This window comes from Bos taurus, chromosome 19 (genome assembly GCF_002263795.3).
Source record: "Bos taurus isolate L1 Dominette 01449 registration number 42190680 breed Hereford chromosome 19, ARS-UCD2.0, whole genome shotgun sequence".
NCBI classification, from domain to species: Eukaryota; Metazoa; Chordata; class Mammalia; order Artiodactyla; family Bovidae; genus Bos; species Bos taurus.
In genome coordinates, this window is record NC_037346.1 from 47,709,608 (window position 1) to 47,725,468 (window position 15,861).

The 15,861-nt window shown below is 42.3% G+C and overlaps 1 protein-coding gene across 7 annotated transcripts in view; it reads left to right on the forward strand.

The window, feature by feature from the left end:
• TANC2 (tetratricopeptide repeat, ankyrin repeat and coiled-coil containing 2) overlaps positions 1 to 15,861 on the forward strand; it is a 363,973-nt gene that overhangs the window by 308,925 nt on the left and 39,187 nt on the right. For all 7 annotated transcript variants that reach the window (XM_010816367.4, XM_005220895.5, XM_005220897.5 and 4 more), the window contains one exon: positions 14,565 to 14,673. In XM_010816367.4, coding sequence (XP_010814669.2) covers positions 14,565 to 14,673 — 109 coding nt within the window. The remainder of the gene's footprint in view (positions 1 to 14,564; positions 14,674 to 15,861) is intronic.

The window sequence follows — 15,861 nt, forward strand, 5'->3', positions numbered from 1 at the left end:
CTCCTAACTTCAAATGCTGTGTAGTCTATTCCCTGGTGGTTGAATAACACTCAAGACTTCCAAGGGATCATCATATATCCCTTAATGGCAGAGAATAAACAGGACCGGGAGTTATCAAAAAAGCTTCCTTCCATGTTTCATCTCAGTTGGAATTCAGCCTTCTGTGCAGCACCGTCTGGCACCAGCTTTGTTACTATGTTGTTGATCTCAGAGCTTGAGGCCCCCTGGGTCAATGAGATGGAAGTTCACTAAGAATTTGATGTCACTGGCAAAGCCCAGGCTGGCCTTTCAAAGAAACTGGCTATAATTGCTTCCCATTGTGGGGGAGTCTGGTTAGCAGGACTCTTCTCCAGGCAGGGTTTTCCTGTGAGGCCCTGAGCCTCTACTTTCTGTACATTGTTTCCTGCCCTGTTCTCCACTTTCTCTCCAGCTTCTCTCTGGAGCATTTCAGTAGACCAGGGAAGGCCAACTCAGTGCCTCTGAAATCACAGTAAGTAGTGCAAAGCCTGACTCTGCATAAGGAGAACTTTCAGAAGCTACAGAACATCTCTTCTGGTCCGTTTTCTTGGGCTTTCAACACTCACTTCTTCACCCTGAATTTGTTGACCTTATTAGGGAGTTAGTCACAAATGAAAATATTCTGTTAATGCCAAAAAGTAGTTGACCTTCATCAGAAGTAGGCCACCTAGGGCGATCCTTTCTGCTACGTGAAGAGAGTCAGTAATCTGAGGATGGTGCTAGAAGAGGAAGTAGCAGAGCTGGGGGTCAGTGCTTCAGCTGAGATAGGGTTTTCCTTATTTTAAATATCAGACTGCCTATTGCCCCAGAATCAGGGCACACAGTTAACATCCCGGAAAGAATGACCGAAAGTTGCATACACATCTGACTGCCACAGAAAGACGAGTTATAGATGCCTTTTCTTGGCTTGGTAATAGGGTAAGGGTATCTGTATATATACGCATGTTTATGTTTCTCAAACTGTAAGCAAATGATAGTGCAAAATCTTTTATTACATCAAAACTTAGAAGAGTTTAGGTTTGCACTCTAGATAGAACTTTGCCCTTTGCAGCACTCAGAAGCCTCAGACTGCACCACTTCATTCTGCCTTCTGTTTCCCGCTGTTCATCACTGTCATAGCCTGTCATACTCTGAAATTAACCTGTCCTGTATGTTATTCCCTTGGGCACTGAGCTATCAGATTAACTCACTAATAAACTAATCTCTGCTATTATGCTAATAAAAGGGAAGTAGAAAACGTTCAAAGCAACTTGTGCCTTTTAAGTAAGGCATTTGAGAGATGTCACCAGCCTTTATAGCTCAGTCAGTAAAGAAGCTGCCCGCAATGCAGGAGACCTGGGTTCAATCCCTGGGTCAGGAAGATCCCCTGGAGAAAGGAATGGCAACCCACTCCATTATTCTTGCCTGGAGAATCCCATGGACAGAGGAGCCTGGCAGGCTGCAGTCCATGGGGTCACAAGAGTGAGACATGACTTAGTGACTAAACCACCACCAGCCTTTATAATCTAACCTATTGATGACTTTGATTCTTGAGATGTGAGGTTGATAGAGTAGACAGTTGGGGCCACCAGCCTTGTGGTGCTGTCCAGTTACTGCTTAGTATTTCTGCATAGCTTTAGGCTAGCCCTGAATGAATCCCCACTCTTTCTTCTCTGTTTCCTATCCTGTTATCTCTGTTCCCATGGTATTGTTAGCCTTCCCTTCCCAAGGAACAGCTCTCAGATCAACATTTTGTTGTATGTATGTGTAGCATTCTGACGTAGAAATGAGAAGACTCTGCTGCCTTATTTTTAACTGTTCAACTAAAACGTTGTAAAGTTTCACAAGTATTGAGCTGCGCAGCCTGATGAGGTTTGATTTGAAAGCCTATTTTGGGCTGACCTGGTTTCCTCAAACTCAATCAAATTTAGGCTGGAAGGAAGGGGGAAAAGGCTACTCAAGTCCTACCTGTACCTATAGGGATAGTTGAGAACTTAATTCTTTGTGGCCAGAGCTGAAATCTTACAATAAATGTTCTTTAATATTTTAAAAAATTATTTTTACTATGTTGGTCAGCAAATTACACATTGGAGACTGGGTGCTCTAAAATCCACATCACAAAGCAGAGTGTCAGAGAAGAAGCAGCTTGTCACAGGGCAGGGGGAAAAGAGGGCATTCTCCCTGTAAAGGAAAACTAATTTGTGCTAGGGACTTGTACAGCCTGGCTTCTGGCAGGATGCTTAAGTCTGAAGTGACCACAGAATGGTGAGTTGAGGATTGTGGTGGTTTTATTTATTGGGTTTTTTAATCCACACAGGAGCCTCCCAGCAGGGTGACCCTTAACCTTCATTTTCACGGAAACACAAACTTGAGGTGACTACTTCTCAGAGCCATTGCAGGCTGCCACAATAACCCCTTGAATAGGTGGATAGATTCTTCTTTCTAAAAGCATTAGGGATGAATTCAGCAAAGTGATAGATCATGGAAAGAAAAAAAAGGCTTGAGGAGCTAAATCAGCCCTTAGGGTTTGGAAGAGTTAATGCAAAGAGGAGAGAGATACACCAAACACCTTTTCCAGCACATGACCCTTAGTAGAATGACCTTTGATATCATAATTTTGCTGTGATTTTCATTGATCTCTAATAATTGGCAGAAATTTTTCTGATTTGCCAATAAATAGTTTTCCTCTTATTTAAACCAGTTTCTAACTCCCTATTAGAATCAAGAATACATTTTATCAAGAATCAAATTTGAGATTCAAGAATAAACTTGAGACTCAAAATAATAATGGAATAACTATATTATTCTAGCGACCCGAGTCATGGTTTTATAATACAATGCAAGGGGATACTGCATGAAACCTGATGTATATCTTGGAGTGTGTCCAGTTTGCCCATGCATAATGGGCATGGCACACATGCCCTTCAACTGTACAGATTTGCTTCTCTCAGCATAGATGATAGAACCCACAGCTATTAGTCAAATAGGTAAATTGTTCCCATTGTTAAAACTCTCGTATCTTCAAAGATGGGAGCAATAATATATATTTTTTTCCTTTTACAAGTCCAAAATTAAGTTTGGAAAAAGTTGGTAATCAAAATTCTTCTCTAAACCAATTTAAAACTGAGAGCTATTTATTTTTACTGTCATAAAAACTCATGTGAAGTTTGCTAAGTTAATAAACATATGGAGAAGTAGTCCTGCTTATAAAATGGAGAGAAAGCATCATTTTAGGACCTTGACAGGCATGCAGAAGAGCCAGCTAATGATAACACAGAACAGACTTGTACTCTTGTTTTTTTGATAGATTTGTAACAAAATATTTGATTTTGTTACAAAAATTAATATTGCTTCATATATTTAAATTATATGTATATATATAGCTTTTTTAAAGTGGATGTGTCCAGTCTGGTTAAAGCAAATTCACCTAAGTAGTTGAGCAGAGAAATTTTAAGGGAGATTTCTGGTACTGAAAGTAGCATAGGAAATAGAGGCTCATTTGTCCTGTTAAATGAGTCTCTGAAGCAACACTGGCTGAATGAAAAGATGGGAATCCCGCAGGCTCTCCTAGATTGTCAAACCAAGATCCATGGCACAGCATTCAGGAGTTCCTGCCAGCTTAGTGGGATATGACAGCACATTTTGTTTTTTTGTGTTTGGAGCAACTTCCTTGGCTGTCTCTAGACTTTCAAAAGCAGCTGGAGCTCCACATTTCATAAAATCAACACTAATAGCCTTCTGTTCGCCCAACCATAAGAACCCACAACTGTAAGACATGTATTCACTGTGGCCATCAGCATATCCAGTTGGTTCTACAACCCAAATTTTGCTTGTAAGTGTCCACTTATTTCCACCTCTACTGACTGCACCCTAGGCTCTCACATGGACTGGTTTAGCGTCTTAATTGGTCTCCCTGTCAATCCATTCTCCACCAGCACCCAAAGTGATTCTTAAAAAATACAAGTCAGACCGTGTAACCTCCTCCTAAAAAATCCTTCAGTGGCTTCTTTTTGTGATTAGAATAAAATCAAAGCCAGATTCTTCAAAACCCTATATTATTATACAAAGATAGCTTCTGCCTCCCTCTCTAATGAAGTTCATTCATTCTCCCTGTTAGTCACAGTATTCTGGTCATAAATGATCATGTGCCAGTTCCTAGAATTTGCTAAGCTCTCTTCTACTCCTGATTCTTTGCACTTAATAGGTCCCTCCGTCTGGAGCATGCTTTCCCTCTGTCATCACACAGCATAATCTCTCACTCCTTCCGGTCTCAGCCTAACAGCCACCTCCTGAGACTTCCTCATGTCACTTATCTAAGAAAGTCCTTCCTGGCTTTACTGGTCATAGCAATCTTCTTACTTTTAATCTTTTATCAATGTATTATCTGTGAATACTTGTTTACTGTCCACTTTCCCTTCTAGAATGTGAGTGAGCTCCATGAGGACAAGAACCTTCCTATCATGCTCACCTTGGTCTTCCTAATGATTGATAGAGTTCCTGGCACACAGTCAGCACTCAGTAAATATATTGTTTAACAGTGAATTAATGAGTGAACAAAGAAGTGATCAGTTCAGTTCAGTAGCTCAGTCGTGTCTGACTCTTTGCGACCCCATGGACTGCAGCACACCAGGCCTCCCTGTCCATGGCCAACTCCCAGAGTTGACCCAAATTCATGTACATTGAGTCGGTGATGCAATCCAGCCATCTCATCCTCTGTCGTCCCCTTTTCCTCCCACCTTTGATCTTTCCCAGCATCAGGGTCTTTTCAGATGAGTCAGCTCTTCACATCAGGTGGCCAAAGTACTGGAGTTTCAACTTCAATATCATTCCTTCCAATGAACACCCAAGACTGATCTCCTTTAGGATGGACTGGTTGGATCTCCTTGCAGTCCAAGGGACTCTCAAGAGTCTTCTCCAACACCACAGTTCAAATGCATCAATTCTTTGACGCTCAGCTTTCTTTATAGTCCAACTCTCACATCCATACATAACTACTGGGAAAACCATAGCCTTGACTAGACAGACCTTTGTTGGCAAAGTAATGTCTCTGCTTTTCAATCTGCTGTCTAGGTTGGTCATAACTTTCCTTCCAAGGAGTAAGCATCTTTTAATTTCATGGCTGCAGTCACCATATGCAGTGATTTTGAAGCCTAAAAAATGAAGTCTGCCACTGTTTCCACTGTTTCCCCATATACATGCTACTCATTTTATTTAAAAAATTTGATAAACTCTTCACACAGTTCAATAGAATACGTCTTGTTTATTCTGTTGCCATGCATCAGGAGAAAACAAAGACGTGCACGTCAGCATACGTCCAGTGAACATGTATTAAGTAATATATTCAAAGCTCTATGTTAAGCACTGCAGGGGATACACATATGAGTAAGATAGATCTGTCTACCAGGACTTACAGGTTAGTGGTTTTAACAAACACATTTATAACCAGCTATAATTTAAGACAGAGTGCTGTACTAGAGGTACAAACAAAGAACTGAGGAACGTGGAGAACGAAGAACTGATTGATCTTCCTATGCCTATTGTTGGTGTTTCAAACTGTGACAGTTTGATGAAGTTATAACTCTTCTGCCTTATAAGCCCTGCCAACTGCCTGAAGACTTCATTGGCAGAGGACAGGCAGAGAAGTGTCCCTTCTCCTAGGGCCAGTGCTGCCTTAGCGGAAAGAAGGACATTAGGAAACTGTGAGGCCAACAGGGAGAAAGCAGCGGATTTCTAGCTGAGTTCTATGTTTAAAAAGAAATAATGTCGTTCCACCCATTTCTATAAAGGTACATCTAGGGCATACTTCTAGTCTCCTACTTCCCATCAGCTCCTTCATTCCCACCTTGAATATGCTACAGCAAGACAAGCTGACTAGAAATGGATTTTGTATTCCAGTTCCACGAGAAAGCCATGAAAAGAGCATGCCAGGGCAGTTACTAACTAATACGCTGAAGATGGAAGCAAGCGTTTTTGTAAAGATGTGGGTGCCATTTGCAACAGGCCAACTGACTGTAAAGCGTCAACCCCCAGATTTAACTGCAGGCAGAATTTTTAAGATGAGAGATGAAAAAGATCAGGATTGTCAGTCTGTTCTCAATATTTGAGTCATAGTCACATTCATTTCACAGTTGATCAGTGGCAACAGAGATGCCCGCAAATTCAAGGCTGAATTGAGTAGTGAATTAGAAAATGGATCTGGAAGTCCTTGTGTTGCTCTTCCTCAAACCCATCTATATTTTCATGAAACATTTATTGAACTTTACTGGACACCAAAGACTGTGCTATACACTAGAGAAACTTAGGTAATTAACATACCCCTTGACACTAAAGCCATTACCAAGGAAGGTCAGCTACATAGCAACCAATAACGTGCCACAGTACAAAGTACCGTAGGAACCTAGACAAAGAGAAAATGCTTTTCAGGGACTACCCTGGTGGCCCTGTGGTTAAGATCCACCTTGGAATGCAGGGGACATGGATTCAGTCGCTGTTCCGAGAACTAAGATCCCAGATGCTGCAGTGCAGCTTTGGAGCCCATGCACCCTGGAGCCCACACCACAACTAGAGAGTTCAAGAGCCGCAACCAAAGGTCCTGCACAATGCAGTGAAGATCCCATGTGCTGCAACTAAGACCCGATGCAGCCAAATACTTTTTTTTTTTAAAGAGAGAAAATACTTTTTCAGAGCAAGTAACAGTCAAGTTCAGCCTTGAAGGATGAGTTGATCCCGTTTAGCTGCAGAGGAGCAGGAGAACACTCTAGGGAGGCTAGAGAGCAGAGTGGCAGGAGGAAAAGCAAGTTGAAGACATTAAGTGCCCTTGAGGAATTATGAGAAGCCATAACTAGAAAACAAGACATGCAGTCAGAGAATGATAGGAAGTGTCACTAGGAAAAAAGTCTAAAAAGTTTAAGACTTCTCAGTTTATTCTGTAGATAACAGAGAGTCTCTCTAATTTTTGAGAAAAGAAGAGACTGATCAGATAAGTCTGATCAAGTGCAAAATAGCTCTGACAAGCAGTGTATGGAAGATGGGTTGAAGGAGAGACTGCAGTCAGGGGAACTAGTCACAGGTCTAGAACAATAGTCTAGCTGAGAAATAATAAGACTGCAATGTGAGAACAGAGAGCTGCGTAGACATTTTAGAGATACTCAAAAGCACCTGGTCTTTTTTTGTGTATGGGAGGTAAGGGTGGAAGAATCAAAAATGATTTCAGAACTTATCTTGGATGATGGAAAATAGTGAAGCTGCTGATGGACATAGAGCATTCTGAATGGGGGAAGACTTCTAGCGTGAGTGAAGGCAGGAGGAAGAGCAGGCTTCTGGAGAGAGGTGAGTCCTATTTTGGACATGGTTATAATGAATTGCCTCCAGGGGAGGATGCACAAATGTATGTAGAAATATGACCTTGGAGAACAGGAAAAGAGAAAGCTGAAGGCATGAGGTTATGGACTGAGGAGTTACCAGCAAGTAACTGACAGTAGAAGCCATAATAACTTAACAGGGTCATCCAGGTTAAGGGTATAAAGCAGAAAGTTTGGATGCATGAAAACAGAACAGGTGTTTTTTTTTTAACTGAAGTATAATTGTTTTACAGTGTTGTGTTAATTTCTGCTGTACAGCCAAGTGATTCAGTTATACAAATAAATATACATTCGTTTTTGTAGTCTTTTCCATTATGGTTTATCATAGGATATTAAGTATAGTTCCCTGTGCTATACAGCAGGCCCTTGTTGCTTATCCATTCTGTGTGCATTAGCTTGCATCTTTGAACCCCAGCCTTTCACTCTGTCTGTTCACCAGCCTCTTCCCACTGGCAACCACAGTATGTTCTCTATGTCCGTGAGTCTGTTTCATGGCATGTGTGCTAAGTCACTTTAGTCATGTCCGACTCTTTGTTACCCTAAGGACCCACCAGGCTTCACTCTCCATGGGATTCTCCAGGCAAGAATACTGGAGTGGGTTGCCATGCCCTCCTCTGGGGGATCTTCTGTTTCATAAGTAGGTTCATTTCAGAATAGGTATATTTAAACACTAAAAGAAAATGGTGAGCCAAGTAATAATTTACAAGAGTAATATTACAGTTACAGAAACAAGAGAAAGTAATAAGATTGTGAAATCAAAGATGAAGGTTTTTCTGCGCTAGGTCTGATGTGATGAATATAATTTCTGCCTATGTTCCATTAGCCAGAACTCGGTCACCTGACCCCACTCGAAGGTGAACGCAAGGTCCCTGGCAAAGTAACTGCTTCCCACCATCACCCTTGACTGTGGACAGGAGCACAGACCTTTTGTAGACAGGTATCCATCTCTGCCCAGTAATTCTAATCTCACTAGGTCTCCCTAAATAATTCCCACATGTACCTCTATAACATAAAGACATTCCACAGCAGCACGTGTCATTTCAGCCCACACTGTAAGATAGCTAGGACAGGCTTTAGATTGTACATAGTTCCTTGCCAGCTGGCTGTCCCTGTTCCACTTTATCGCATCCTAGCACCACACAGAAGAATATCAGAACACTTAAGTGTTGTTTCTCTGAAATGCTGAAGTGTTGTATATTGAGTTTGCTCTCCCAGGAGCTGATGACATCTGTGACCACACGTTAAGTGACTCTGACTAGAACAATGGAGGACCCATACATGCTGGAGATATTTGAGTACATTTGTTAGTACTACAGGTAGAGACTTTAAGATCACTAACTTTCAGGGTTGCTAAGTGAAAATCTATTAGAAAAACAAACTTAGCACCACTGTATGTTTTATAGTTGTATAAAACTAAAACAGTTGTATAATACCTGTTAGGCAACTTCCAAACTAGTAAATGGGTGGAGGGTAAGGATGTTGCTTCTTGCCTTAGAAAGCGTTGCCTGAGAGACTCCACAGCTCTGAATTCTTTGAGGTACTGAGGCATCAGGTAAGAGCAGCTCCTCATTGTCTTATCATCTGTAGTTGTTTAAGGGTGACTATCACTTGTCTCTGATAATTCCATGTCAAGGGACCGCTGAAGCCTGCAGCTGGAATTGAGATTGGATCTACCCTGTGTTATGCTGGGTACAACCTTCCCTGCCTTTTGTTGGGAGAGAGAAGAGAAGAGAATGCTGGGGGAGGAATCTTCAACTCTGACATGTGATTGATTCTCTCCTAAAATATGTCCAAATCTATCTTGAATGTAAGGCTTATATCCTTCTGAAAATCTCTGATGGACATGAGAAATTCATATTCCTCCTGTTAGCTTAACTTTTACCTTACTTCTTAGGATCTGGTTAGCTCTGTTCTTGTCCCCATTCTCTGCCTGAATTGACAATACCAGGTTTTCCTCCACAGCTAACTGTGAATGGCACCCATCCCCAATCATTTTCCCCTGATCCATGGGCTTCCCTTCTGGCTGTAAAGTTACAATGAGGTTAGTGGAAGGGCAAAGATTGGAGCTAAGGTTAGGGTATCACGTTTCACCATGCTGTACACATTAAAACTCCTAGCACACAGTCATCCTCCTACATGTTTTAAGTCTTCTGTGATTGCTGTTCATTCCTTTAGTTTAGCACTATGCTAGTGACTACGGAGGTTATAAAAGAAATACAAAATACATTTACCTAATATCTCTTACTTAATTCCCACCCCAGTCCTGAGAGAGAGGTGTTACTCTCCCTGTCTTTCAAAGAGGTTAGAAAGCTTGTCCACTGCTGAAAGCTTGAAAGCGACAGAACTGGAATTGGACTTTATTTCAGGGATAAGGAAGCAATGTTGTGAATGCAGATAAGGAGTCTGCAAGGTGACTGAATCACAAAGTGACCTCATTATAGAAACTATGTGGAAATCCTAATACTTCTACCCTCACCATGGCCACCGCCCACTGGTCTTTATAACCATGTATAAGCTCACATGAGAGTCAGTTTTTATCACCATCATCTGTAATTATAGGGAGAAACACGGTTGTGTTCAGTCATACTTAAAATGTCACAAAGACTAGGGCTGTCTCTATTTCTTAACTGCTGTCTCCCAAAAATGCTAATCGAAAAATGTCAAAATTAACAGTTGCCAATTTTGATTGTAAGAATTCAGATTGTGTGCTATAAAAATGAACATACTATTCTTTACATTTTAATCTGATCAGTGTGGCAGTGGAACAAGGTTTCAGAAGACCTTGGACTCTCCTCTCTTTGTATCCTAGCCAGGTGAGCTGGAGTCTGTTCTTCAGTCTTGCTGAGTCTCAGTCAGTCTACCACGTTAGTAATGTTCATGCCTATGCCCATAATAAAGGTGCACGAGCGAGTCTAAATAAGCGCTGTAGTAATTGTGGAAACCGTAGGTAGTGTACAAATGTATATTTGTACAAAAGGGACCTTTATTCATTCTGCAAGTACGGACTCTTGTTAGCTCAGAGAACATATGTGAGAAAGCATGGCTTCTGTCCTGAGTAGAGTCTAGCAGGAAGACTCACGTGCAGACACGCACAGTGCGTGGTGTACCCCGTGCGGCGGTGGAGCTGCGTGCCAGATACAGCAGAGCCTAAAGGAAAGAACCGCTGGCCCCATCTGGGGGCACCAGAGAAGACGCTGTGAACCGAGGCTGGAAGACTGGGAAGTAGTTTGCCTGATGAATTACAGGCAGAGGGAAAGCACGTTCAAAACTCTATACTCCATCTGGAATTAGAAGTACAAGGTTAGGAGGTGAAGAAACGGATAAGGGACAGATTGTGGGGAGGCTTTGAATACCATGTTTAGATTTACAATTTAGAGTTTAGATTATGTATAGGAGGAAATATAGAGCCATTGAAGGATTTTGAAGAGAAATTTGATCAGGTTTCTGCCGGATAGATAGTGGTATGAGCCAGGGAGGAGGCAGTGGCAAGAGTGAAGCTCTTGCAGTTATCCATGAGAGATGATGTACAAGGAGGAGAAAACAGCTGCCTGGTGTCACGCCTGAGCAACCGGAGGTGGTTTTTATTTTTTAATAAGTCTTAAGGGGATTTGGTTTTAAGGGAAATCTTCAACTTCAAACAGCCATCGTTTGACAGGTCATTTGGAGGTAGAGGGGATCTGCAGGCAGCTAGAGAAGCAGAGTAAATCTCAGTGCTGCGATGTCATTGCAGTGAGAGCCGAAGCCGGGAGTCGAGGTGAGGGCTGCCTCTGAAAGATGAGTAAATGGGGAATAGAGCAAAGAGGTTATGTAACCGAAGGAAAGTGGGAGAAAAGTGCCAGGGTAGTGTCTTAGATGTCAAGAGGAGAGACTGTTTCAAGGGAAATAGTCCATAAGACCTAATGCTGGACGGAGAAGAAAAAAAGAGGAAAAACAAAAGATCAAAGGCAAAAGGAAAACCAATTAAGAGGCTGCTGGTGATCTTAGAGAATAGTGAGTCTAGAAGTCAAAAGGAATAGGGCTCAGGAGTGAGCAGATAATAAGAAAAATAGAAATGAATGTAGACAAGCCCACATATAGACCCATGCAGACTGGGTCAGCCAGTGGCATCGTAGTTCGTCAGAACAGAAAGGTACGAATGGGAATGCCAGCACGTAACGGAAATTGCTGTTTTACCCTTCATGTCCTCAACACCATAAGCTTTGAGTCCAGTAAACTGATCGGAATCATTCTTTCATGAATAATACAACAGCTTGTATCCAGAAAGAAGGAAACTACAGTTGTCATCATCTTTTCCTTGACCTGTGTGGCTTGCCGTTTCTCCTCGGTGTTTGGTCAACCATAACAAAAGCAAGCACTGTCCTGTGGGTGGCTGAAATGCATGCTGGAAAGAGGCAGAAGCATCTTCCCAGGGTGTCTTAGTCACGGTAGTAAAGTGGAAGCGCTGGGGCAGAGTCAGGTCTGTGTCTACCTGACACTTCGTGTCCTTGTCCTGAGCTTTCTCCTTAATCCTCATAGGTGTGGATTCTCCTTAATGCCCTGAAGCATAATGATGGATCAGAGGCCTGTGCCAGGAGTTCTTGTCTCTATGGACAGTCAGAGATGAGTCATTTAATTCTTATACCAGGGAGGCTGCAGTCATTTCATTGTTAATAACCAGATAGGATTTTGAGAACTCAAGTTAGGGCTCTTTTATAAATGGTTCTCATTAACTTCTGTTAAAAAAGCCTATGAACTACATTGGGCTTTCAAGGGCTATGTAAACGTTCAATAGCAATTTCTGGATTTTGTGAGTGCAAAACAATTCCAGGCTCATGCCTTCAGATGACGGGCTTCCCTGGTGACTCAGCTGGTAAAGAATCCACCTGCAATGCAGGAGACCTCGGTTTGATTCCTGGGTCAGGAAGATCCTCTGGAGAAGGGATAGGCTACCCACTCCAGTGTTCTTGGGCTTCCCTGGTGGCTCAACTGGTAAAGAATCTGCCTGCAATGTGGGAGACCTGGGTTCGATCCCTGGGTTGGGAAGATCCCCTGGAGAAGGGAACGGCTACCCACTCCAGTATTCTGGCCTGGAAAATTCCATGGACTGCATAGTCCATGGGGTTGTAAAGAGTCGGACACGACTGAGCGACTTTCACTTTCACATTTTCACCTTCAGATGACACTGATGACTCCATGCAGGATACAGTTGTCTGAGACAGTCTCTCAATGAAGTAGCTCTCTTTCCTTTATGGTCAGTCTTATCTAATCAAATAAGATGACCTGGTATCCACTAGAATCCAGAAATTCTATGAAGCCAAAGATTAGAACATGGTAGAATTTCTTTTTAAAGCTTTATAGGATGATTCCCACCTAAGTGGGTAGCCTTTCCCTTTTCCAGGGGATCTTCCCCACCCAGGGACTGAACCCAGGTCTCCTGCATTGCAAGCAGATTCTTTACCATCTGTACCACCAGGGAATCCCACCTAAGTAAGATGGGGGCTGTCTCATCTTCTGTTCTCCAGGTTCTTTACTGAAACTTTATTTATAAAGGAAGAAAGGAAGGACTTGTTTATTTTTTCAGACTTCAGTTTTAGGCATCTTCAAATGTTAAACCTGGCAGCATAGCCAATGTTAACTGTGAGAGAAAATCTTCCAGTAGACATTTGGGCCTCCTCTCAAGTAGATGTCACCAAAAAAAATTCACTGGCTGTTTTTCCTTCTGTTTGATGAATTCGTTGGGCTTGAACCTGAAATCACAGTTTGATTTCCCTCCTTTGTGGCGCTCCCAAGTGAAACGAGTCAAAGAGCTGGGTTGTCAGTGGACACAGAACTCTACTGACTGCTCAGCTGATGGGAAGCAGAGGGACAGTGGTTACTCTGCAGTGTCACAGTTGCTACAGACTGTAGCAGGGTGGTAAGAGGGCAGAACCCAGAAGTGACCCAGTGTCCTTTGTTTAATGTCTAATCTTGCTTTGTGAAAATTTTATTGAGAATTTTTATGTGCCATACACCATGTTTGGCACTGTGGAGAGCATAAACAACTCGAGATTTCTGTCATAAATGTAAATAAAAAGAGATATACAACCCTGTATTTATACATATACTTTACATATATACACATATATTAATACACTCACACTTAAAAGAGTATATCATTAGGACACTTTAAGCTGGAAGAAATAGAAAACATCAACTCAAATGGATTAAGCAGTAAAGAAACTTATCACTTCATATAACAAGGAGTCCAAAATTAGCATTGGAAGCTATACAGTTAGGACCTAGGCTCTATTTTTTGACAGTTCTCTTAGCTTAGCCTCTCTGTTGGCTTGGTCTTCAGACCAAGCTTCAGACAAAGCTGAGTGTGTGATTCCAAGAGGCCTGTGGCATTTCTGAGCATCGTGGGCAGATAAGACAATGTGCAGAGGCAGAGAGAAGGGTTTTCTGTTTCATGAACAGATTGGAGATGTGTTGGCAAGCAGATGGGGGCCAGGAATGATTGCCATCAGGAAGGCTACAGTCTAGTACAGGAGAGAGCTTGTAGCCATGTGGTAGATCCTGTACTAAAGGCATATACAGCCTACGATGTAGCACCAGAGAGAGTACGCCCTTCTCAGCTGGAGGAAAAAAAAATGCTAAAGAGAAAGAATAGAGGCTTGGTAGAGGCTGATCAGAGACTTCCCTTGAGGAGGTTTTTAGTGCAGTTTGGGACACATTGAGTTGAAGGTGCTGTTGGACCTCTAGGTAGAGAATCCAGTAGGCAGTTGGATGTATATTGAGCTAAAGCTGAGACATCTAGATAGAGGGAAAGGTAAAGGGTTTAGGTAGTGGCAAAGGCTCTGAGGATGGATGAGCTAATCCAGAGGACAGACTGGGACCAAAAACAAGATCCCAAGGAAGCAACACTGACATTTAAAGCATGGGTGAAATAAGAGAAGTTGACAGAGCCGGAAAATAAAAGTGGGTCTTTTAATGCCATCTGTGTGTGGGAAGGGTGTAAGCCAACTAGAAGTGACATTTTGTGATATTCACACATGTGATGTGGGTAAAAGACCAGGAAAAGCTCGGAGCCTTTCCGTACCATTTCTTGCCCAGGAGCGGGTGCCCTTCCCTAAGAAGTTGGGTGAACAAGATGGAGTTTCACTGGCGGTGTGGCTCGACGTGCACAGTCCTCCACCCGCAGGAGAGTTGGAGCATTAAATTTCCTAAGATGAGTCTCTCTCTTTGCAGGAGTGGTCACACATTACTTGCCTTCTGGTTTTCCCGCCAAGAGGGAAAACTAAACCGACAGCAGACAATTGAACTGGGACATCACATCCTCAAAGCACACATTTTTAAGGTAATTAAAGAAGTTGGGGGCGTTTTTCTTTCCATTTCCAGCAGGCGCCGTAACACTGTGTGTATGAAGCTGCCCGCTATGTCAGTGTGGTCCCTGCTTTCTGAAATTAGTTTGTTGCAGAATTGGTCCATCTCCTAAAATGTCTGGCCTGTTCCTCCCTAAGACTTTGGAAAGAAAACCACATTTATCATCTCCCAGTTCAATGGATTGCTAGGCTTTCTAGGAAATGTACACATACCATTGTTTAGGTAAGAAGCTTATAGTCGTGTATACGTCATACATCAGAGGTCCGCAACCTCTGGGATCTAATGCCTGATGATCTGAGGTAGAGCTGATATTATAATAATAATAGAAATAAAGTGTACAATAAATTTAATGTGCTTGAATCACCCTGCAACCATTCTCCCCACCTCAGTCATTGGAAAAATTGTCTTCCCCAAAACCAACCCCTGGTGCCAAAAAGGCTGGGAACCACTGTCCTGTGACCTGCCATCTCCTGAGAATAGTCATAAAGCATTAGTTACAGGTTTTACAGTGTTTTTCAAGTCTCTGAGAGCAGTTACTCTTTCCATGTTCTTATCATTATGATTTTAATATCCCTGGTGCTGTGCATTTCAAACTCTTTCTCTAGAACCAACCGTAACCTTCCTTTAAACTACTTTCCCCATTCTCTTTTGAAATTATAATCCCAGTTTTTTGCCCGGTCGTTTCAAAACTTTTAAGAACTCTTAAGCACCGGCTTTCTCTCTCCCAGCATCCACACAGCTGGGATGGAGATCCCGAACAAGGGCTCGTATCTGTCTGTTGGTGCTTGTATGCATTTGTTTGTTTACTCAGTGCTTTGCTGAGGCATTGTACTAGGGATACAAAACCCAAAAGAATACAGCCCCTAATCTCAAGGAATTTATGGTCTAGATAGCAGTTGGGGAACAGAGCACAGAAGTTGAGGAAGAAACTTGTTCTCCTGGTTTTTCTAGTCTGCAGTTTGCTAGTGCATCTGCCACCTCCAATCCCAGTCTCTTCAGACCACTTCTGCTGCCTCTGGACTGGGAAATTCAGGGATCTTAAATAATCTTCTGGCTTGGACTTCCCCCAAGAGATACTATTAAAGATAAAACAGTTCTCTTCAGAGAGAAAACAGCATGAGGGGCAACTTTAAGAGCCTAACGAATTCTCCCCAGCGTATAA